Here is a 26,231-nt window from a genome sequence, read left to right on the forward strand (position 1 = left end):
CTTCTGATGATTTTATGAGATGGTAAATGGTAGCATCATCTGACAACAATTTAAGAGGGATGCTCAGGTTGTCTCCTAAATTGTGATATAGCTGAGGAACAGCTGATGGCCTATAACACTTCCGTGAGGAATGCAAGATAGCACTTCTGTTCTACTTTATTACTTTCCATCAATTATTATGAACTGTGACATGTAGCATAAATAGTTGTAAGTTTCATAAACAGTTATTTATTTATTATTGCAGTACTGACTCTTGTGAACAATGTTTGTTGTCTTTTGATCCTCACAGTCAAAGAATGTCACAAGTTACATAAATATTTGTAAGTTTCATAATCAGTTTTTAAATGACAACTGCAAATTTCAGTAACTACTATTTCGCTAAAATATAAATGTTCTAAAGTGATTTCACTATTATTTATTGAACTTATTTTTTATTCTAATACTGATTCTTGTGAACAGTTCTTCTCACCTTATGAACAGTTCTCACCTTATGGCCCTCACATTCAAAGAATTAAATAACTCTCATTTCATACCACACATTCTAGGATGTGTATAAAGTTCTTTTCAGCATGATTAATATGCAGTCACAAAATTTGACTACTTGTAGTAAATTATAGCTAGAGGACATTTACTGAAATCTCTTTTAAGAGTAAGATTAAAAAAAGGAACATGTACTCTATAGTCTGAGGTAAAACATATTGCTACTTGCTGTAAAGAAGACACATTAAGTTGCAGACAGGCACAATTAAAGGACTCTCACACAAAGCTTTCAACGAAGCCCTCATCAGCAAAGAGAAACACACAAGCAAACATCCTCATGCACACATGACTGCCAACTCTGGCACCTCAGGCCAAAATAGCGTTTCTCTTTTGCTGATGAAGGCTGTGACCGAAAGCTCCATGCAAGTGCCTTTTAACTGTTCCTTTCTGCAATTTAATGTGTCTTCCTTCGTGTAAGTAGCAATTTATCTTTCTCTATACTGTTGATATTCTTACCTGGAATTTCCATTGTTTGAACATGTAACTTACAAGGGAACCTCCCCATTGCACCCCCCTCAAATTATAACTTGGCACAGTGGATAGGCCTTGAAAAACAGAACACAGATCAATTGAGAAAACAGGAAGAAGTTGTGTGGAACTATGAAAAAAAAATAGGCAAAATATACAAACTGAGTAGTCCCTGTGTAAGATAGGCAACATCAAGGTTAGTCTCACTTCAGGATTGCCGTTGTCCCGTGGTTAGCATGAGCAGCTGTGGAGCGAGAGGTCCTTGGATCAAGTCTTCCCTCGAGTGATAATTTTACTTTCTTTATTTTCACAAAGTTATGATGTGTCCGCTCGTTCATTGACGCCTCTGTTCACTGTAATAAGTTTAGTGTCTGTGTTTTGCGACTGCACCGCAAAACTGTGTGATTAGTAGACGAAAGAACGTGCCTCTCCAATGGGAACCGAAAACATTTGATCGTAAGGTCATAGGTCAACCAATTCCTCCACAGGAAAACACGTCTGATATATTCTATACAACACTGATGACGGCGTGTGCTTCACATGACAGGAATATGTTGTCGACCCACATAACTTGTGGACTTGGCGAATGGGTAAAAAGATTCTTCTACCTTGTCCGATTTAGGTTTTCTTGTGGATGTGATAATCACTCACAAAAAAGTGATCGCATCAGACGGACGGACAGACAGATAATAATTGTCTGAAAATAAAATAAATTGCCTTTTTCACTCGAGGGAAGAGTTGAACCAAGAACCTTTCGATCCGCAGCTGCTCACGCTAACCACGGGACCGCGGCACTTCTAAGCTCACATTCTCCTTGATGTTGCCTATCTTGCACATGGACTACTCAGTTATAACTAAATCTGAGGGGAGTGCGATGGGGAGGTTCCCTTGTTAGAACTTTAAGATGATGAATTGGCTGTCTTAAGATACCTATTCTGTTGTTATATGAATTATAAATAATGCTGATAACACTTTTTACTTGTCTTGTTAGTAAAAGGAATAGAAAAATTCATAACAGTTTCAAAGATCATGAGGGAACACAACTGCACTATATAGAGTGCCAGAATTAGGAAAGTAGTAAAACAAGAAATTGTGCACTGCCTTGGTAGCAGAGATATTCAAATTTTTGCTAATGTTTCCACACTGAGAAATTATTGCACACCTACAAATAAAAATGGCCGCCAACCATTAAAGGTGCAAGATAAATTATTAAAAATAACTGTTTTGAGCTTCTCAAATATAGGGCAATCACATATAAAAAAATTAAAATATTTAAAAATGGTCAAGTAACCATCACTGGACCACTTCATATGGATTGACCCTACATGTACCCATATGGAGTAGCTCTACTCTCTCATATAACAATCTTATTCCTTTTCCTTTTCATTTCCGTACATGACACATATAGCTGTACATGACACACCTAAATTTCTTAAGTTGTAATTTCCTAAATCTTATTGTTCACAGTATAAGTTACACATATCTGTTGACAATACTATAAATATTTTATTTAAGAAACCATTCATAACTAAAACATAAAGAAAACCATGTATGTTCTGCTAACGTGAAGGAAGACTTTGAAGAGGAAATACAGGGAAAACTTACTGGACAGAACATCATGATAATGGGTGATCTAAATTCATACATGGGCAAGGGAAGAGAAGGATTGAGGAAGTATTGGTTGTGAAAGGATGGGAACGTAAAAATGAGGAAGGATGAAAATTGTCTGAATTTTGTGAAAGTAATCATTTGGTTTAAGAAGAGGGAAAGTCATATTGAGTAAATCTGTAGTAGACTACATAATATGTGATCAGGACACAAAGAGAACACTCCAAAGCTGTAGATAGTGATCACCATCTTTTAGTAGTGAGGGTTGAAGAGATTAAAGACAAAAAGGAGGCTGAAGAACAGGAAAGGAGAATAACAATACAGAAAATGAAAAAAAGAGAAATGTGAAGAAGAATTTCAGAAAGCAGTAAGGAGATACATACCAGGGAATGAAATGCAATCAGTAGAGCAGCAAAGGGAAGGTTCAAAGCAACAATGGTGGTGGCAGCAGAAATAGTGTGCCAAAGACTCAGTGGTACGAAAAGGTGGAAGCAACACCTTGATGGAATGACAGAGTAAGGGAGGGAAAGGGTGTATCAAATGATTCATCAAGTTGTATGTATTTTATATTATAAATGCTTTTATAAGCCCAGCCAGGGAAGGCAAACATAATGCATATAAGTAATTTAAAAAATTATCATTGAATTTTTGTAAGTTTTTTGTCACTTGCTTTTATACATTCTTTTTTTCTTCTGCTTTAGGTAGCCTACTGTCTCCTGCCCAGACCATTGCTTATGCAAGCATTTGTAATTCTTAGTTACTAATAATTGCATCAATTGGTAATGGTGTACACATGTTTATGTTAAGAGTAATAATCACAACTGAGGAACTGGAGCTTCCAGCTTCTGTAAGCACCTGTAACGCTTTCTGGAATAGCAGCCTACCAATGAACAATTATCAACCATTTTCTACATCTCATGCAGATTGCTACAATTGGTAGTAAACTTTTGCAGAGCTTGCCACTATTATTTCACTACAAAGTCCAACGTCCAAGAAGTATAAAAATTGGCATACCTGTAATAATTAATATTCATGTGGTCACAAATCAGAAACTATCAGTCTGTTATCCCAGCAGCAATTATGAGTCTACCTGTCTTCAGTCTCAAATAATTTTCTTTTCAGATGTAACTCTTTTTGTAGGTTAGAGAGGGAGAGTTACAAGAGGAAGTTGCAAAGAAACAGGAAGCTTTCCTCATATGGTTTCAGGAGAGAATTGAGGAAGCAAGAAAGGAATACTGTGGGATGGAGAAGGCAGATATGAGAGTGATAGCAGGAGGGAAGAGGAAATGGATGAAAAAATGGATAAATATGATGGAAGTGGGCACTGAGTGGAGTAAGAACGTCCTCTGTGGAATGGTTAAGGCTAAGAAGAGAGGAATAATGAAAAATGTCAGGATGACTAAAGAAGGGAGACCGAGCGAGGTGGCGCAGTGGTTAGCACACTGGACTCGCATTCAGGAGGACGACGGTTCAATCCCATCTCCGGCCATCCTGATTTAGGTTTTCCGTGATTTCCCTAAATCGTTTCAGGCAAATGCCGGGATGGTTCCTTTGAAAGGGCACGGCCGATTTCCTTCACAATCCTTCCCTAACCCGAGCTTGCGCTCCGTCTCTAATGACCTCGTTGTCGACGGGACGTTAAACACTAACCACCATCATCTAAAGAAGGCAAGAAAGTTGAGAATGTACAGTAAATCAAGGTGATGTGGAATGAATGGTTTGAAGTGTTAGTAAACCCTAATGGAGATATGGAAGAGGAAAATGAGGAGGAAGGGAACATAGAGGATGTTGAGAAAGATCTAACAGGGACACAAGAACAGGAAGCAAGAGGAGTACACGAAGTAAGTGTGGGGGCGGTGAGAGTAGCTGCCATTGTTAGAGTTCAGTGGCTCTATCAGCTCATGAGAACATTTTCATATCCTCTTTGTTGCTGTTAACATACTCTTTGTCTTTCAGGATGTCTCGTTTCTTCAGGATGTTCTGTACATATTTGATAAATTTTGTTTTCTATTAGAGCCCAAAGGGAGTGTCCAATCCAAAGAAATCACCTAGCTGTAATTTTGGACACACTGTCTGATTCTCCACACAGATCACATACTTCTTTAAATGTAAATCTTCTCCATTCAGCTGTGTTCTTATCTTGAATCCTGCCAAATATCTTCCTCAAAACTTTTCTTTCAGGGGTTCTTAATTTTACTTCTTCTGATCTTGTTGATTTCCATGTCCACTAGCAGATGTCAACACAAGTATGAGAGTTTCATACAAGTGAATCTTCAAGATTTTTAAAATGAGTTTGCTTTCTAATAGATCCAGCAGAGCTAAACAACATATATTGGCATTTTATTCTACTATTTATCTCTGCTCTGACATTGTTGTCTTCAGTTCAAAAGGTTTAAAGGTATGTGAACTGAGATACTGCTTCAATTTTTTGTGTGCCAATTTTATAGGTATGATCTCCTTTAGTTAGCTGTGAGACAATGAAGTCTTTTGTTTTACATGTATTAATTTCTACTCTTATTACAAGTAAGCTGTTATACAATATTGTGGAGATTGAATTAATTTCTTCCTTATTTTCTCCTAAAATATTGATGCCATCCGCATGTGCCAGTATGTTAAAACCATTTTTAGTTTTGTTCCCAGCTGTGATGATTTTATTTTCCCTATGATCTACTCCGTAACAATATTGAAAAGTAATAGTCACAAAGAATCTTCTTATTTGATTCTGGAAATAATCTTGGCCATTTCCAAGACATTGTTTTATAATTCAACTCCAAATAATAAATTTAAATGCAGGTTTCTACCAGATGTATTAATTTGTATGAGAATACAAATTCTTTCACAGTCAGCCACATATAATTTCTGTTAATACTATCAAATACTTATAATCCATCTGCCAGTGTAATTTCAACAGATTCTTTTAAAGCACAGTTCCAATAACAAGATGCAGGGCCAAACATTTGTGTCTTATCAGTAACATTCTGTGCTTCTAGGTAAGGCAGTACTCTGTCACTGCTGATTTCTCAGGCTATGACAATCTGTTTGGCAATGCTGCTCAATGCATCAGTCATTAATGGTGCAAATAGTTTAGCTAACATAAGTCTTACCACAAGAGGAAGGGATTTGGTAAATCCTGGGCTTCCTCTATCCTAGGTTATCTTTCACCAAACTGAGGAGTGGCCTTATCTTGGCTGGGAGACAAAATACACTTTTGACATTCCAGGTTTTTAAAATATGTCCTGTCTTTGAAAATATAGCTCCAGCATGTGGTAGGAAAGCCACTGATCTACATGCAACTTATACTTGAAGGCATGCTAGATCTGTTTGTCTGTGTAGCCATTCTGCTTGAACACCAGCTTAAGTTGCTCCAGGTCTTGTGTCAAGCTTTCTGTGTCTGAAGTGGCATAAGTCTGGTTGCCAACATCCACAGGACTCCTTTGTGCTGGTATTATGGGAGACAACTCATTGTATGTAGGTGGTCCATGTACATTGGATATAGATAAACACTGTGTCCCAGAGTCACAGCCCTCCATTGTGAGCTAGATGCTGAACTTCAAATAATCCAGGAAATGGTTCAGGGCATTTATTCCATGTGGCCACACCATAACTATATCATCAATATATTTTGAATAACAGCTAGGTTTTAAAATGCTGTCCTCAGTGTCCTGGCTTTAATATTTTGCATAAATGAATTGATGACTATGGGAGAGTTGTCACCCACTGTACCAATGTACAAGGAGTCCTATAGACAGGGCTTACAACAACCCAGACACACAAAGCTGGAACACCCTAAACTAATGTTCAAGTAAAATGGGTACACAGACAAACAGATCAGATGTGCCTCGAGTTTGGGACTTTGCTGAAACTAGTAGAAGATGCATGTTTTGAGCAATGACTTTCCTATCATACACTGTGGGCATATCTTCAAAGACAGGATGGATTTTAAAAAGGTGTAAGATCAAAAATGCATGTTGTCTGTCAACCCCGATTAGAGTGCTCCTTGGTTCGGTCAAGAATAACTTATGATTGAGGAAGCCTGGCATTTACCAGATCCCTTGCCATTGTGGGAAGATATATATTCGCCAGACTATTCACATAATGACAGATGTACTGAGCACCATTCCCACATAATTGTTGCACCCCATGAAATTTGTGGTAACAGAGTACTGATCTTACAAAGGGACACAAATTGTATTATATGGCACAAACTGTTTCCCTTGCTTCACATTGCGGAGACTACGTGTTACAAGAATCCATTGAAATTAGAAATGCAGACAACATTATAAATAGAGATAATGGTTAAACTTTCAGTAAGATTTAGAAGCATGTTTTATTTCTCATTTAAAAACAATGGTTGGTACCTCACCCTGTAGAATGTATCGACAGTGGTACTCAATAATGATTCGTCATTTCTGGCAGCTTTCACCACTTGTGATGCTGTACGTTCTCTTGCACTAGCGGGCAGCAGTGATAATTTCTGATGCATGAGCTACTCATCTTCCATTATGTATAAAAGGGCTGCCTTTTACAGTACGAATCAATTCTAGTGAGATTAGCATATAGCATGGGCTGTGAAAATACTGCGTCCAGATGATTGTGTGATCCAACTCCAGACCCGACAAGAATTTCAGTATCTACTGTTAAAACTAATTAATGGAAAATCTCATATAAAGATGTGAAACAACTACTAACAAAGAGATAGAGGGGCTGGCCAGTACTTACCTCAGCTCAGTACAGCCGATAGAAACACAAAAAACAACCAAAAATTTTAGTTCCTAGCTTTCGGAATAAATGTTCCTTCATCAGGGAGGAGAGAGGGGAAAGAAAGGGAAGAAGGGAAAGTGGACTTAGTTACTCACAACCCAGGTTATGCAGCAACAGGGAAAGGAAAACAGGGAAGGTAGCAAGGATGGAGGCATGGTTGTTCCCTCTGACAACCATGCCTCCATCCTTGCTACCTTCCCTGTTTTCCTTTCCCTGTTGCTGCATAACCTGGGTTGTGAGTAACTAAGTCCACTTTCCCTTCTTCCCTTTCTTTCCCCTCTCTCCTCCCTGATGAAGGAACATTTATTCCGAAAGCTAGGAACTAAAATTTTTGGTTGTTTTTTGTGTTTCTATCGGCTGTACTGAGCTGAGGTAAGTACTGGCCAGCCCCTCTATCTCTTTGTTAGTATCTACTGTTAATCTATTTATTCTAAAACCAGCTCATGCTTCATCAATAAGTTCTTCCAAAATGTGGTAGTAGTCATGATAAAATTAAGTTTGTAAGTATTTTTATGCACAGTTGAATAACGATACATCCCTATAGTTGTTGAAGATTAAAATAATGTGCATTTTAAAAACTATACATGCTATTTATTAACTGTCGACTGGGAGAATTCTATGAAAATGTAACTCATATATAAAGAATACCACGCATAGAAAAACAGTGCAACCAAGTCTTGAGTACTGATGAGTGTTTGGGAGCCCCACAAGGTCTTGTTACAGAGCATACTTTGCAACATGACGATCATGACCTCGGTGCCTATTCACCACATGTATACTTACAGATGTAAGTAACTACTTCTCTTAAAATACCAATGTAATAAAGTAAATATTAAGCAACCAATAATAGATAAACATAAAAAAATTGAAACTCCACTTAGGAACACCAACAATGTAGGAAAAGACAGACTGCTAATTACCATAAAGAAGACAAGTCAACTTGCAGACAGGCACAATAAAAGACACTCACATATAGCTTTCAGCCACAGCCTCTGTCTGCAAGGGACACACACACGCACACACACACACACACACACACACACACACACACACACACACACACACACACACACAGAGAGAGAGAGAGAGAGAGAGAGAGAGAGAGAGAGAGAGAGAGAGAGAGAGAGATATGGGGGGGCGTGGGTAGAGCGATTCTCAGTTACAAAGCTAACAGATGGGCAGGAGGAGGCTGAAAAATATTATCAGCAGCTTTTCCACCACTTGTTGGACATTGCAGGCTTTAATTCATACATTCTGTATAAGAAGCATGGTCGTGAACAAAGTACAATGAGCTTCATGATTAGTCTTGGCGAACCATTGAGCATATCTTCACCACAACACGGAGCATCAGTAGCACACCCACCTCGAACACCAAAAGCGGCACACCTTACAGCCAGGCATTTTCCAGACTCTCTGCCACCCACAATGAAGAAAAGACCAACAAGGAGGTGTGTGGAGTGCATGAGAAAAGGCCTTCGCAAAGAGACTTCGTATTGGTACGCAGAATGCGAAGTTTCCTTGTGTGCAGCACCTTGGTTTAAAATGTTTCACACTGAAAAAACTTGTAATATCGTGAAAATACAGTTTTGTTAACTTCTGCAATGTATTTTATTCATTTCCATCCAATATCAATTTAAATTCAACAACGAAAACATGAAGGAAATCTTTTATGCATGGGAACAGTATGCAGCACCACCGCGCACAGGGTCGCTGGCGCATATTACCCACTGCAGAAGAAGCGAACACATGCAAACTATCCACTTAATGGGTTAATACAGTGCACCAAATTAAAATTATATAATTTGCTGGTCTTTTGTTACAGTATATCTTGACTTGTTCCACTGCCTGAAAATTCTACTTTTGGATGGAATGCCTCGGACCTTCGGAGGTAACAGAGTCCCACCTCTAATTGGTAAACAAGGGACTCCTAAGATACGACTCCGCAAACGAATGGTATCAAGATGAGGAGCTATTAATATCAATGGGGGCTACTCTGAGAAGAAGGCAGAGCTGGCAGAGGCTGCAAGTAAGATGGGGTTGGACATTTTATCTGTTAGTGACATTCGGGTAAGGGGTGAGAAAGAAGTGGAAATGGGAGAATGCAAGGTCAGGAGGCAAAGCAGGAATAGCACAATGGGGTGTAGGGCTTTACATCAGGAAAGAAATGGAACCCAGCGTAGTTGCAGTAAGGTATGTAAGCGAACGACTGATGTGGATAGATTTGTCAGCGTCTAGCAAGAAAATTAGGATTGTGTCAGTATATTCGCATTGTGAAGGGACAGATCAAGATAAGAAGGATAGTTTTTATGACACACTCAGTTATGTAGTTGTTAGAGTAAAGGACAAGAACAGTGTTCTGCTCATGGGTGATTTTAATGCCAGGACTGGAAATCAAACAGAAGGGTATGAAAAAGTTATGGGTAAATTTGGAGAGGATATGGAGGCCAACAGGAACAGGAAACAACTATTGGATTTCTGTGCCAGTATGGGCTTAGTAATCACAAACTCCTTTTTTAAACATAAGAACTTTCACCGGTATACTTGGGAAGGTAGGGGAACCAGATCTGTCATTGACTATATAATAACAGATCAGGAATTCAGGAAGGCTGTGAGGGACACACGTGTATTCAGGGGATTCTTTGATGACACTGATCACTATTTAATCTGCAGTGAAATTGGTATTGTGAGGCCAAAAGTGCAGGAGGTCAGGTCCATCTGTAGGAGGATAAGAGTGGACAAACTTCAGGATAAGGAAATCAGACACAAGTACATAACAGTGATCTAAGAAAGGTTCCAGTTAGTTGAATGTCGTCAATTACAGTCATTGGAAAAGTAATGGACAATGTACAGGGACACAGTACTAGAAGTGGCTAAAGAATATCTTGGAACAGTAGCGCGTAAAGGTAGGATGAAGCAAACAGCATGGTGGAATGACACAGTCAACGCAGCCTGTAAAAGGAAAAAGAAGCGTATCAAAAATGGCTACATACTGGAACTCAGGTAAACAGAGAAAGTTATGTTGAAGAAAGAAACAAAGCCAAACAGATAATTGCAGCACCCAAGAAGAAATCTTGGGAAGACTTTGGAAACAGGTTGGAGACTTTGAGTCAAGCTCCTGGAAAACCATTCTGGAGGGTAATGAGCAGTCTTCGAAAGGGAGTTAACAAGAAAATGACAATTATTTTGGACAGGTCAGGAAATTTGCTGGTGAATCCTGTTGATGCCTTGGGCAGATGGAGAGAATATTTTGTAGAGTTGCTGAATGTAGGTGGAAATACAATCAGTATTGGTTCAGATTTCAATGTACAATGGGATAGGAATGATGATGGAAATAGGATCACATTTGAGGAGGTGGAGAAAATGGTCAATATAATATATTGCAGTGCAATAAAGCGGTAGGTGGGGGAGGGGGGGGGGGGGGGATGAAATTAAGTCAGAACTCATCAAATACAGTGGAATGTCAGGTCTTAAATGGCTACACAGGATAATTGAAATGGAGTGGGAGTTGGGGCAGTTTCCATCAGAGTGGACGAAAGCAGTCATCACATCAATCTTTCAAGATAGAAACAGAAAAGATTGTAACAATTACAGAGGTATATCTTTAATCAGCGTTGTGGGTAAAATGTTCTCAGGTATTGTTGAAAGGAAAGTGCGAGTATTAGTTGAGGGCAAATTGGATGAAAATCATTGTGGGTTTAAGTCTCTTACAGGTTGTCAGGACCAGATCTTTAGCTTACGGCAAATAATAGAGAAGTGTTATGAGTGGAACAGGGAATTGTATCCATGCTTTATAAATCTAGAAAAGGCATATGACCGGGTTCCTAGATGGAAGTTATTGTTTGTTCTACGAAATTATGGAATAGGAGGCAAACTTTTGCAAGCAATTAAAGGTCTTTACATAGATAGGCAGGCAGCAGTTACAGTTGACGGTTAATTGAGTTCATGGTTCAGAGTAGTTTCAGGGGTAAGACAAGGCTGCAACCTGTCTCCACTGTTGTTCATATTATTTATGGATCATATGTTGAAAACAATAGACTGGCTGGGTGAGATTAAGATATGCGAACACAAAATAAGCACTCTCATATGTGGATGACTTAGTTGTGATGGCAGATTCGATTGAAAGTTTGCAAAGTAATATTTCAGAGCTAGATCAGAAATGCAAGAACTATGGTATGAAGATTAGCATCTCCAAAACGAAAGTAATGTCAGTGGGAAAGAGATATAAACAGATAGAGTGCCAAATAGGAGGAACAAAGTTGGAACAGGTGGACGGTTTCAAGTACTTAGGATGCATATTCTCACAGGATGGCAACATAGTGAAAGAACTGGAAGCGACGTGTAGCAAGTGAGCGCTCAGCTACGATCTACTGTCTTCTGCAACAAGGAAGTCAGTACCAAGACTAAGTTATCTGTGCACCATTCAATCATTCGATCAACTTTGTTGTATGGGAGCAAAAGCTGTGTGGATTCAGGCTACCTTATCAATAAGGTTGAGGTTACGGATATAAAAGTAGCTAGGATGATTGCAGATACTAGTAGATGGGAACAATGGCAGGAGGGTGTCCACAATGAGGAAATCAAAGAAAATCTGGGAATGAACTCTACAGATGTAGCAGTCAGGGCGAACACGCTTAGATGGTTGGGTCATGTTACACGCATGGGAGAAGCAAGGTTACCCAAGAGACTCATGGTTTCAGCAGTAGAGGGTAGGAGGAGTTGGGGTAGACCAAGGAGAAGGTACCTGGATTTGGTGAAGAATGATTTTGAAGTAATAGGCTTAACATCAGAAGAGGCACCAGTGTTAGCACTGAGTAGGGGATTACGGAGGAATTTTATAAGGGGGACTATGCTCAAGACTGAACGCTGAAAGGCATAATCAGTCTTAAATGATGATGGTGACGATGATGATGGATGGAATCTATGTAACACGATGAATGAGTGAACAACGTCATTCAAACTTTTAAGCCATTATTTTAAGAGACAAAGTATAGCAGACTTATCTCATAGTGGTCACCCATCATCACCAATATCAGCTGATGACTGCTACGAACACACTATGGCTCAGAGATACTGCAAGCATAAACTAACAGACCTGTGTAATGAGTTCTTGGAGGCAACTGGGTGGGTTATGTCAATCCAGACAGTATGCAGGCAACTTCAAATGATTAGCTTGGCCTCTAGGCATCCATTATGAGCAAAAGTACAAAAACACCAGTGTTGTGGTGTGTGAAGAAGTTGGACAAGGGAACACCTGGAATGGAACGTGGATGTATGGTGCCAGGTTCTTATCATAGTTTTCTGCAGGATTTGTCTTTCACCTAATGATCACCATACAAGAGTAGAGAATCAGTGAGGTACCAATGCATGTCTTTCATGAAATAACATGATTTCAGCACAGAGCTGCGTCAGACATGTTTTGAGCCAGTTTCATGCAAAGGTGTCAGAGGCCCCTCATAGGTATTGAGGGTAATTTGAGAACTGTGCAGTGTTGGGACAAGATTCTCCAAGTAATTGTCTGATTATACAGTTAACATTTCTCATTTCACAATGAGTTCATCTTTCAAGATGATAACACACAAGCACTCCCCAGCTACCTCATCACATTTTATTAATCAACTGAACGGCATGGACTGTGGTATGTACTGCCATGAACCTGGGTAAGCATGCTTGGGACCAGTTCAGACTTGTAAAGAATTGTCGCAGCAACCCTCCTCACACAATGAATGTCCTCAGTAAGGCTATCTTGAAAGGGTGGGACAGTTTTAAGGAACACCTCAACCATATTGTGGAAATAATGCCCAGGGGGACCCAAGCATGTTACAGTGCACAGTGTGGAGCAAACAAGATAACATATGTTTCCCAGTAGGTAATTTTAATTCCACAGATGTACAAACATGTACATTTTTAGTAGGCTGCCTGTATTTTGGTTACTGTCAATAATCTCACTGTCAATAATCTCACAGTGCATCACACATGAAAGGTGTAACTCATCCATTTAATTTTACACCAAAACAAATTAAAAAATTTAAAAAAATTCAAATGTATGGTACATGCAAGCAAGTTCTTACTCAAAAATAAGGGATAGAACCACTCATCTACAGCAGACTGATGCATGGAGCACAGAAACACGCAACAGCGCAACAGAAACTTTCATTAATTGACTCCATGGTCACATAACAAGAGGAAAAAGAGTACAAAGGAAATAAAAAAAAGAGATGTGGGAAGGTGGATAGCGAGAATAACCGAGGGGGAGTAAAGGGGGAGTGAGAAAAAGGACAGAAAGGTGAAGCTGAAGAAGGAGGAAAGGGAAGGAAGAGAGAAGAGAGAGGGGTTTAAAAGGAGGAGAGGAGAGGGATAGAAATGAGAGAGAGGGGGAAGGAGAGGGTGAGGGAGAATGCTCTTGTAGCGGTGGGGGCTCAGTAGTGGGAGAAGGCAGTGAATGTTCTGGATGGAAAAGGGATGGTGTGGACAGAAGAAAGAAGGCAAGGAATGATCTGAAGTGTTGTGGACAGAACGGAGAACAGAAAAGGCAAGGTGAGGCAATGACAACAGATTAGAGAAGTTTTAGGCCAGCAGGTTAATGTTCTTTGAGAGAGGTAGTAGAATGTCAGAAGTTTGAACATGGTAGGGAAGCCAGAAAATCAGAAAAGGGAAATGCTAAGGCTCTATCTAGATATACTAGGGGGTCATTGAAGTGAAACAGAGACAAAGATTTCTGGTCAGATGAGTATAGGGCACTATCAACAACAGCAGAAAATGATATAATGGGAGTAGGATTCTTTATGAATAGGAGGGTATGACTGACAGTTACTGTGAACAGTTCAGTGATTGGGTTGATCTCATCAGAATCAACAACAAACCAACATTGACAACAATAGTTCAGCCAAAGATTAAGAGATCCAAAAAGCATATGAGGATATTGAATGGGTAATTCAGTATCTAAAGGGAGATAAAATTTAACAGTCATGGGGGATTGGAATGAGGTTGTAGGGGAAGGAGCAGAAGAAATGGTTATGGGAGAACAGGGGCTTGGTACTAAAAATGAGACAGGAGAAAGACTACTTTGATTCTGCATTAAATTTCAACTAGCAATAGTGAATACTCTGTTCAAGAACCACAGGGGGAGGAGGTATACTTGGAAAGGGCTGGGACATATGGGAGAATTTCAGTCAGATTGCATCATGGTCAGGCACAGATTCCGAAACTAGATACTGGATTGCAAGGTGTACTCAGGGACAGATATAGACTCAGATCACTATCTAGCAGTGATGAAGAGTAGGCTGAAGTTCAAGAGACTAGGCAGGAAGAATCACTGCACAAAGAAGTAATGAAGAGATATGTTTGAAGTTCTCTGAGGCTATAGATACCGTGTATGGAAAAGCTCAGTACATAGGTCAGTTGAAGAGAAATGGGCATCTCTGAAAAAGCACAATCACAGAAGTTGAAAATAAAAACAAAGAAGGTAACTGTAAAGAAAACATGGGTAACAGAGGAAATACTTCAGATGATTGATGAAAGAAGGAAGTACAAAAACGATCAAGGAAATTCAGGAATACAGAAATACAGTTCACTTAGAAATGAAATTCGTAGGAAGTGCAGGGAAGCTCAGGCAAAATGGCTGCATGAAAGCTGTGAACAAACTGAAAAAGAAATGACTGTTGAAAGGACTGACTCAGCAAATAGAAAAGTCAAAACAACCTTCATGAAATTAAAATCAAGATTGATAATTCCACTATTCAATGTAGCAGAGACAACAGATGGGTGAAGGCTTCTATGAGGAGAAAGACTTCTCTTATGACATGATAGAAGAAGAAACAGGACTGAATGTAGAAAAGATATGGGATCCAGTATTAGAATCAGCTTTTAAAAGAGCTTTGGAAGACTTAAGATAAAATAAGGAAGAAGGGATATATAATAAACTAGATGCTGCCTGATTTTACTATGGGAAATTGGGACATAATCTCCCTAAACAGCTACTGGGGAAGCAAGTATAAATACCTTTTATTACTATGAACTTCTCTTCTTACATTTAAGAATGAAAATTGCACTTCAAATACAGATACATCTACAACTACACAGATATTCTGCACACGACTGTATGGTGCGTGACAGAGGGAGTATATATTACATACAAACTTTATGTTGAGTGAAAATATCATAATGTTAGGAATTATTATTCTGATGTCATGGATATATTTTACTGCTACGAAAATTTATCTCAGGTATGGACATTCATTATTTTTCTTTCTGACTCAAAGTAAATTGAAAATTCTTTTAGTTCTGAAATATTACTTCATCATGCTCAAGCCAAGGTTAATGCAAGTTCTGCTAGTGTTGTATTATGTACAGATAAATTTTCAGCAATCAAAGATAACTGTACTATGTTAACTGAAGATAATACTTCATAAATAACTTTAAAATGCAGGTTGTTCAGAAACTGGAGTGTCAGAAGTGAAAGAAAACTAATCATCTTTCCTTCTCGTCCTCTATGTTAAGTCTCACCTGCCCCGCAGTTCTGGGTGATTTTCCGAAAATACATACGTTTTCTTTCACCCTTCTTCCTTACCCTACAACCCTCCTGCCTGACAAAGGAGCCACTGACTCCAAAAGCTTGCCAATTACAACCATCTCTTATGTGTGTGTTCTGCCACTGCTTGGTGAGTAAATTTTTTTACCTATACAATTAAATAATTTTGTCAATAATTGATTATTTTCATTGTTATAAAACTAACTGTAAGCTACTTTTTGGAATTAAATTAAAATTAACACACGAGCTTCCTCCTGTACAAAGCAGCGGCCACATTTATGTAAATGGTAAGGAGAAGAAAAGATTTCCGTTTCATAGCAAGAATAAATATTTGAATTTAAACATCAATAATTATTATTTAATGGTAAATCTACTTAGATGAAAGGCAGCAAGCCTCTATACATAGAATGGTACAGAGAGCCACTAAAATAGGACACTACAAGAGCTAAGCAATAAGACCAAACAGACAAGTGATAAGAAAAAGATAATGTGGCATCTTTCTTTTATATAGTAGTTCATGGAATCATTATGCCACCGAGAAATCTAAAGTTTCAATACACTCCTTGTGGCAAATATTCTTTGTTCAGTGTGTATCACTGTAATTACTTTTACCATTAATTAGAGGCATTACAATAACATTTCATCAGGATATCTAAAATCATTGGGGGAAGTGGCAACAAATGTCTATTCACATTGGTGTGTAGAATGTACGAATCTGATGATATACCATCAGACTTTCAGAAAATCTTCATCCACAAAATTCTGAAGATTATAAGAGCTGATAAGTCTAAGAATTATTGAAGAATCGCTTTAGCAGCTTATGCATCCTAGTTGTTGAGAAGAATAATACAAAGAAGAATGGAAAAGATAACTGAGGATGTGTTAGATGATGATCAGTTTGGCTTTAGGAAAGGTAAAGGCACCAGAGAGGCAATTCTGATGCTGTAGTTGATAATGGAAGCATGACTAAAGAAAAATCAAGACACATTCACAGGATTCATCAACCTGTAAAAAGTGTTTAACAATGTAAAATGGTGTTTGAAATTCTGAGAAAAATAGGGATAAGCTATAGTGAAAGATGGATAATATACAAAATGTACAAAAGTCAAGACGGAACAGTAAGAATGGAAGACCAAGAATGAAGTGCTCAGATTAGAAAGGATGAGAGGCAGGGATCTAGTCATTTGCCCCTACTGTTGAATCTATACAATGAAGAAGCAGTGACGGAAATAAAAGAAATATTCAAGAGTGGAATCAAAATTCAAGATGAAAGAATATCAATTGTTAGATTTGCTGATGACATTGCTATCCTCAGTGAAAGTGAAGAAGAATTACAGGATCTGTTAAATGAAATGAACAGCCTAATGAGTACAGAATACGGACTGAGAATTAATCAGAGAATCACAAAAGTAATAAGAAGTAGCAGAAATGAGAACAGTGAGAATCTTAACACCACAACTGGTGATCACGAATTAGATGTAGTTAAAGAGTTCTGCTACCTAGGCTTCAAAATAACCTATGACAGGTGGAGCAAAGAGGACATAGAAAGCAGACTAGCACTCGGGAAAAGGGCATTCCTGGCCCACAGAAGTCTACTCGTAACAAACACAGGCCTTAATTTAGAATTAAATTCCTGAGAATGTATGTTTGGAGCACAGCATTGTATGGCAGTGAAACAAAGATTGTGGGAAAACCAGAAAAGAAGAGAATCAAAACATTTGAGGCGTGGTGCTACAGAAGAATTTTGACAATTATGTGGACTGATAAGGTAAGGAATGAGGAGGTTTTCTGGAGAATCAGTGAGGAAAGGAACATATGACAAACACTGAAAAGAGGAAGGGACAGGATGCTGGGACATCTGTTAAGACATCACACAATAACTTCCAAGGTACTAGAGGAAGCTGTACAGGATAAAAACTAAAGAGGAAAACAGAGATTGGAATACATCTATCAAATAATTGAGGACATAGGTTGCAACTGCTACTCTGCAATGAAGAGGTTGGCACAGGAGAGGAATTCATGGCCCAGAGGACTGTGAGAACGTAAGATATGTTTGAGATGGAAGCCCATCTCCAACACATACTGCACTTTTACAATCCCTCTTTTCTGTCTACACCATTCATTCTCCATCCAGATCATGCACTGACTTCATCTACCACCCTTTCCTCTTCTCCCTACCCCCCCCCCCCCCCCACCCCCTCCCTCTCCATCTGCTAGAAAAAGAGCTAATGCTCAAAGCTAGTGTGACTGCTGTTTTCTGTTATATGTTTTTGTGGTCCACACATCAATCCGATATAGATGAGTAGCTGACTTTCCTTATTTCACATATTGCTCCATCCCAGAATTTTCATTAATGTTATACACATTCGTACTCAAATTTGTAGCTACTCATTATATGATATCCAATTTGATATAAAAATTTAAATGAGGTACACTTGTTGTAAAACCAATATGTAAAACGATTTTCTGATCAATACCTTGAATATGATACATATGCAGAAAGAAAAAAATTTATAAAGCTTTTGTTTCATATCTAAGTTTTTTTTTTGTTTGTTTGTTTGTTTTTTGTTTCGTAACTCTTCTTTATTCTTCCATTCTTCAGATAAATCTACATCTACATGTGTCCAGGAACCAAAACATCTTGACCACTTGTTTAACATCATATTAGTCTATCTTTGGAATACAATGCAGCAGCAATTCTGCATGACATGGATTTGACAAATCCTTGGTAAGTTTATGGAGTATGTAAAACCAAATGTCCATGTATGCACAGGCCACACAGTTCCCAAAAATTACGAGCTAAAGCTTTGTAGATATAGAACTGGCAATCAACAGGGTCCCTATATGTGTTCCATCGATTTCAAATCAAGTGAATTTGGTGGCCAAGACATCACCTTGAGTTCACTATCATGCTCCTCAAATTACTGTATCACAGATCTAGCCTTGTGATAAGAACAGTTGTTGTACTGGAAATTGCCATCACTGCCAGCACAAAGTAATGCAGATAGTTAGCAGTAATATTTATGTAATCCACAGCTATCATGGTGTGTCTGATAACTACCAAAGGTCTCATGAAAGCCCAGGTGAATGTCCTTCCATAGCATAATAATGATCGTACCAGCCTGCACTTATAGCATGATACATGTTCTGAGCAGCTGTTTACCTAGCTGACAGCATACCAAAGCACAAATGCTGTCTTGGTTAACAGGAAAAATGATTCAAATGATGACATGTTTCCACTGATCCACAGTTTAATCTCAGAGATATGTGCGCACTGTAATTGTAACTGATGATGTTGTTGAGTTAACATGAGAATGTGTATGACTCATCTCCCATGGGAACATGTATGGCTCATCTCCCACAGAGCCTCATGTTCAAAATGTACTCTGAATGGTGGGCTCTGAAACACTTATGCAAGGACAAGTATTGTACTCTGTTGGCAGATCTGCCAAACATCGCCCTTACCCTGATTTACAATGCGAGCAAGCCTCTTAAGTCCATTTTCTGCTGTGAGGCATGGACATCCAACACATTGTCATCTGCTTGGGGCTTTATCTCCCATCAATCACTTGTTGTTAATGCTCAAGACAGTAGCATATGAACACCTGAGCCACAACAATCTGTCTTGTGTCAAAGTTGCTTACAAGTGGAGTTTTCATTCATATCTACACTGCTTATAAACTTTCTTTACTGAGTCATAGGCCTACAATGCTACTACAAGCATAGTGTTTTGGCTCATTAGTGTGGCTGACTTCATTCATTCTAAGAGAAAATCTGGATTTCTGTATTATCATGAAATTTTCATTGAAATTGTAAAAGATTCAAAATAATATTTTAAAGTGCATCAACACAAAGTTTAAGTTGTGTTTTTTTTATATCTATTATGCACTAAAAGAATGCATAAAAAGTATTGAACTCTTTAGCTATGTTAACATGTAAGACAGTTCAATCAGGTTTAAAATAGGTAATAAGTTAATTAAAATACTTACTGAGAGGTGACAGCAATGAACTGGGGTCAACACAGAATCCAACATATGCATGGAATAAATCAATTGTATCAGAAACAGTTTGACGACGTACAAGCTCACGCAAGAAATGAGCAAACATTTTCTGATTTATGCGGTGAAGCTTCCCTAATAATGACTGCACTTGTGAGCGTAGGAAGTCTGCTGGTGGTCCTCTTTGGCTATCTCCACAACCATGTGGGCAACCTAGGTGTTTGATGACCCTGAAAATTTTTCACAATCAATGAACTCAAGATCTTGTTCTTTTGAGTTCCTGGTGAAGATGCCTAGTAACTGGCATTTACTCATACAAATCCACAATGCAGTATTGAAGCAGAATAATAAAATGATCTATGACATAAAATACTCATCAAAACAATGTAAGAAAATTAAGTAAGTACACAAAACAGCAAGAAAGATTAGTTAATATTTCAACAATATTATGAAAAGAATAGTTGCAACTCACCATATAGCAGTGATATTGTGTCACAGATAGGCACTACAAAATGAGCTTTTGGCCAAGGCCTTCATCCACCCACCCACCCACCCACACACACACACACACACACACACACACACACACACACACACACACACACACACATGACTGCAGTATATGGTTGCTGAGGCCACACTGTGAGCAGCAGTGCATGATGGAAGATGCAACTGTCTGTTGGGGTAAGGAGGAGGTGATGTTGGGGAGGGGGAGGGGTAGCAGAATGGTAAAGTGCTGCTTGTGGGAGCACACAGGGACGAGGTGGAGGCAAGGTAGAGCAGCTAGTGAAGTAGGGAGGTTTGACAGAGGGAATGGGATGGTTAGCAGAAAAGGAGAGAGGTAAAAAGACATGGGTGTTTTGATGGAATAGAGGACTGTGTAGTGCTACAATGGGAACAGGGATGGGGCTAGAGGGTAAGGACAAAGACTAATGACAGTTGAGGCCAGGCGGGTTACAGGAATGTAGGATATATTACAGGGAGAGTTCCCACCTGTGCAACTCAGAAAAGCTGGTGATGGTGGGAAGGATCCAGATGGCACAAGCTGTAAGGCAGTCATTGAAATGAATGAATAGGCAGTCTGAAAATGTGGACATTTTTGATTTGGCTTTATTGTGAGTATTACTGATACTGAATGAAACATCATTTTATCAGTGCACCTATTCTTGCATTTTCATGTCAAAAGGGCAGCACTAAATAAATATTGCCAGTTGAAGTGTTGAGCATTAGGAATAGCTATATTTTGTAGTACCTGGCTACAGAGGAACTGGCTGCAGGGGCATCACGCAGTAAGGAAATCACTTCAAAAACAGAGTGAAGGTGTTTAGAGGACACTACATGTGAGAATGAATTTACAGAGGATACTAATATCCTGTTGGATGGAGACAAATATGAAGCTCATGGTATGAATAACATATAAAAAGGACAGAGGCCAGTAGAAAGATAGAAGAACAGGTATTGGAGAGAAATGAAAATTGATGATGGCAAGATTTTAAAAAGGACAGTGTCGGTGGGCAAGTTCCCCATTTGTGTAATTCAGAGAAGATTGATTTGAAGGGAGAATGTGTTCAAGTGAAGAGTAAAAGGTACTAGATCACATTGGAAGCGGAAAAGTGAAACATGTGAGCATGACTACTAACAAATAGCTGTTTTCCAATTTCTTTGTTCCCTCTTGCATTCTTACCCTGCAACCATACTTTAGTTATGTTTATATATTTATGGATGAATTTCACCATGAGTAAATCTGTTTTTCATATTATTATTTTTATTACATGTTTACATGACACAGTTCAGAGATGAAAGTGAGAATTCAACCCAATATGCACATGAATTAGTGTGTGGAATTGCACAAAATTCAAACACAGTCTGTGTTTGGATTTTGAGCAGTACTAATACAATCTACAGTGAAATCACATCTCATAGATGTATAAAAATGTTTTTATATCAACCTTTACCTTGTAATGCTACTCATAGCCATTGTGTGAGGTGACAATGGTTTTATGCCAGATGGTCCTGCCTCTGTTGCTTTCACTTCATGTGCCACATTACTACTAGTTCCTGTCACTTTTTCTTTCCCTGGTCCTTTTTCACATTCTTTCAGCACTCCAAGTTCTATCAGAAGCTCTAACAGGTTGAGAATCACTTCACATACACGAAGAGTGCAACATACATTATCTCGCATTGCAGCACAGTGAACTGCCTGTGTGTTAAAAAATACATAAACAAGTTAGATAAACAATTATCTGCTTTCTATTAAATAAGGTTACGTTCATCACTCATTTGATAGGCCTAATAGTGAGGATGTCCTCATACATGTGAAACAAGTAAGAAAAGATAGTATAGCAATGAAAATGATGAATTTTTGAAAATATAAGTATGGATAAATAAAAAATCTACTCACCAAGTGGTGGCAGGAGAAAGTATTACAATTAACTAGATTTTGGAGCCAGCAGCTCCTTCTACTGGCAGATGGGTTGAAGCGGAAGACTTTAATATTTCCTTCTCATCCCATATGGTAAGTCTCCCCTAAACTAGGGTTGTGGCTGACTTTTCCAAACTCTACCCCTTTTCCTAAACCACACCTGTCCCTTGTCCTTTTCCTTGACCCATCTTCCTTCCCCTTCAACCCTTCTACCAGATGAAGGAGCCAATGGCTCCAAAAGCTAGCAGATTCTAATATTTTTTATGTATGCTTTGTCCTGCTGCTGGTGAGTAGATTTTGTAGTATCTGTTACTTAAATGATAGTATAGGACACATAATGTTACACAATAATGAGGACAAATGACCAGTCACATGCAGGTATGAGGTTTGTGGCACAGAGTAACCACCAGGCTGAAGCCTGTCAGTGCACAGGAAATGTGCATGCTAACAAGAGGAGGGTAAGATGTAAGATGAGTAAAACAAGGAAATGGTGCAGGAGTAATGGGAGACAAGAGAGGAGTTGACAGATGATTCTCACATGCAGCAGCAAAGTAAGATAAGATAACAATGATGAAATGGAGCAATGTCGCATGAGACAGACAAAGGAAGAGGGGGTAGAAACAGACAGAGAAATGTCAGAAAAAGATGGATAGAGGCCCTGGGCAATGGAGAAATTATATGGGGAATCGAGTTGGAGGAAAGAATGACAGAAGGATTTGAGAAAGAGGCTGTCGACAAAAATTACCAAAAGAGATTTTGACCATGGGACAACAAGAATGTGTGATATGATGGAGGAACAATTTTCATCTTCTATTTTGGGTGGTTGGGTTTGCAATTAGTCACTGTAATTCTTGCAGATAGATAACTGATTAATTTCCAGATCACAGTGGCTACAGGTATGTTTTTGTCACATGAAGAATGACACAGGAAACTTGTTTCTGAAATAGTTGGACAGGATACTGTTGTACATAAAACTCATAAAATTACTGGACCATTTCAGTAATTCTTACTTTTCACTTCAGAAACACCATATACAGGTGACAAGGCTGTAGGGACGCATTTTTCAGTGTCTTGTGGATGAAAATGTCAAAATAAAGGCACTGCTGGTAATAACTAAGTTTGGTGTGAACTGAAATTTTTTATGGAATAATCCGAGAATGTAAGGGGTCGACTGCCCCTTATGTATTGAGAACAATATATTTTTGACTTATGCAGGTCACAATAGGTACTATCGATAGTCGAGTGCCCAGCATGTCAGAGGTTACTCAGTGTTGTGACTCAGAGCAAGTAAGCTGTTGGCAGCTAAGCGAGCAGGGCAGATTACAATTGTTTAATGGCCATGTGTGTCACCCAAAGCCATGGACCTGACCTCCAGCAAATATGTAAATCATTTTAATCAAATGATTTGTTTGATGTGTTCATTTGTGCACCGTAATTACGTGACAACCACACCAGACACCCAAAATTTGGATTGCAGTGAGGATTGTGTATTCAGTGCCACATGAAGACCATTGGCATGTGGCAACATTATTAGGTGACCTGTCATTATTACTTTGTCAGAGAAAGGGAGTAACTACCTCATTCATACTACTTAGACAAAAGATATAGAACATTAAGAACAAACTATGTACTGATTGTTGCTACCTGACATCCTAATTAGCTTTGTTGGATTTGATACAAACCAATTCCCATGAAAATATTAACTGATCTCCCTTTATCAGTTGCACATGATTGAACTATTTTTAAACTGTTAGGCTACAATCCACTAGTCAATAACGGTCGGATCAATAGGAAGAGTTTCATCGTGGCATTCCGTGAAAGGGTATTGTGCAATTTTCAGACAGACAATATGAGAAGCAGAATAACAACAAATGGTTTAATCGTGCTTATTGCGAAAGAACATTGGCAGTGATGATGAAGTTTGGTTTGTGGGGCACACAACTGCATGGTCATAAGCACCCATATAAATTCCCAATTTTTTACACAATCTAATTTGTTCACAATCCAAATGAGCCTCTATCATGAATGATGATGATGATGATTTGTTGAGAACAACGCAAACACCCAGTACCCAGGCAGAGAAAAATCCCCAACTCGGCCGGGAATCAAACCTGGCACCCAGTAATCGTGAGGCAGCATTGCTAGCCACTAGACCACAAGCTGCAGACACGCTGGCAATATTAAGACAATAAGCAAAAGTTCAAATGTTACTGAAAACTTCACATTAGTTTACGTGTCCATGAACAATTGAAAAATTGTGTGAAAAACAATGTTGTGAAAATCTGTGTAAGAATATTTGGACAGTGCATTACGACATAACTGCAAAAATGCAGGATAACAGAACATAATAATACCTCATAATTAAAAGTAATTGACAGTATCAGATGACAGGGACAGTGTTAATAAACTGTATTGTGGAGTACTAGCAAGGAAATTCATGTGAAAAACAGTGGAAAGTGAAGAATTAATGAGAGACATGGGTAGACATTATTGCAACGTAACTGATCGCATATTCATTACGAGTCTATCAGAGAAGTGTTGTACTGTGACCTTACGCATTAAACTGGCATTAAACCATTTTAAAATCTTGTAAATTGATGTGGACCCATAAACTAATCTGTAGGCAATAATGCGAGTGGCCAATGTTATTGGTGAGTGATGTCACACAGAAGAGCTCAGCAGCCGTGTCAAAGAATGTCAGTCAGGAAGTAATTCAACACAGCACGAGTTCCAGCCACATGAGAGTTTCAACGGCATAGACAAGATACAACAAGAAGCAAACAACACGCTGCCGAGGCTGACATCTCATGGTGAAGCTGTGAATATCCTACCCACAGCGCCATCTGGCCACCGGTCAGCGAACTTCAACGACCATGACTACACGCACCGTGCCAGGCAGCCTGTGACAGCGATGCGTCGGCCAATAGTCACCGCACGGAATGAGCCAACAGCAGCAGGAGCGACACCACTAGTAGCGCGACTGGACTACCAGTAAAACATGACATGCACCAAACATCAAATTCTGCGGCGAGTGTTAGTGTTATGCGGTGAGTGAAGACAACATGCCAGTGCAATAATAATTTATATTACACTATCTGCAGAGTATATAACTAACTTTAATCACATTTTGTAATGCTACAAAAATTGTACAGTAATTTTCCTTCCATATCGGAACTTTCTGGCTCCACAGTAGTGTGTTCTTTGTTTTGTTTTCACCAGCAAGGCAGTGGCGAATAGATTTTAAGACTTATGCTGCAGCATTAACTGTTGATTACAGATATTATAGTATTAACTGGTGATATTGGTGTATTTTTGATGCTTTGGTGTGAGATGATGAATATTACCATTTGTGTTTAATTCGTGTAAGTTGGTGAGGCTTAAAACAAAAACAAAAAATCCAGTGTGAATAGGTATGTTTCTGTTTTAAGCTAGTTGAAGTACTGTTGTCATCATTTCATTTAAATTGTCCGGTAGAAACCAAGCAGGAGATTCTGGAGGTAAAAGCTGAGAAGAAGGAGATAAGGCAGGAGAAAAGAGCTGATTCAGGAATCATTTAGTGTGGACTATCAATAGATAGCCCATTAGCAGATCCCACCAATTACCTCAAGACACCAATTAGCCTCGGGAGTAGTAAATCAACCATTGTCTAGGGAGGACAGCAGGACCTGCTATTGGTGATACTGATGCTGCAATTGAAGCCACCAATAAGGAAATCAAAGCCACCAATCAGAAAATCAAGGAAACCAATAGAATAACCCAAGAAAAGATTGACATCATCAATGAAAAGATTCAGATGACATGAGAAAAAGAAAATATGAACAGAGAATTACAGGACTATAAGAAAGAGGTGAGAAAATCTGCGAGGAAAGAGAAGGCAGATTCCAGAAGAGCATAAACCTGTTATGAG

At 38.8% G+C, this 26,231-nt stretch overlaps 1 protein-coding gene across 4 annotated transcripts in view; it reads right to left on the bottom strand.

Moving 5' to 3' along the window:
* LOC126278568 (protein unc-80 homolog) overlaps positions 1-26,231 on the bottom strand; it is a 953,735-nt gene that overhangs the window by 489,264 nt on the left and 438,240 nt on the right. For all 4 annotated transcript variants that reach the window (XM_049978772.1, XM_049978771.1, XM_049978773.1 and 1 more), the window contains 2 exons: positions 21,858-22,102; positions 19,894-20,132 (listed from right to left, as the gene is read on the bottom strand). In XM_049978772.1, coding sequence (XP_049834729.1) covers positions 19,894-20,132; positions 21,858-22,102 — 484 coding nt within the window. The remainder of the gene's footprint in view (positions 1-19,893; positions 20,133-21,857; positions 22,103-26,231) is intronic.

Source organism: Schistocerca gregaria, chromosome 6 (genome assembly GCF_023897955.1).
Source record: "Schistocerca gregaria isolate iqSchGreg1 chromosome 6, iqSchGreg1.2, whole genome shotgun sequence".
Classification (NCBI taxonomy): Eukaryota; Metazoa; Arthropoda; class Insecta; order Orthoptera; family Acrididae; genus Schistocerca; species Schistocerca gregaria.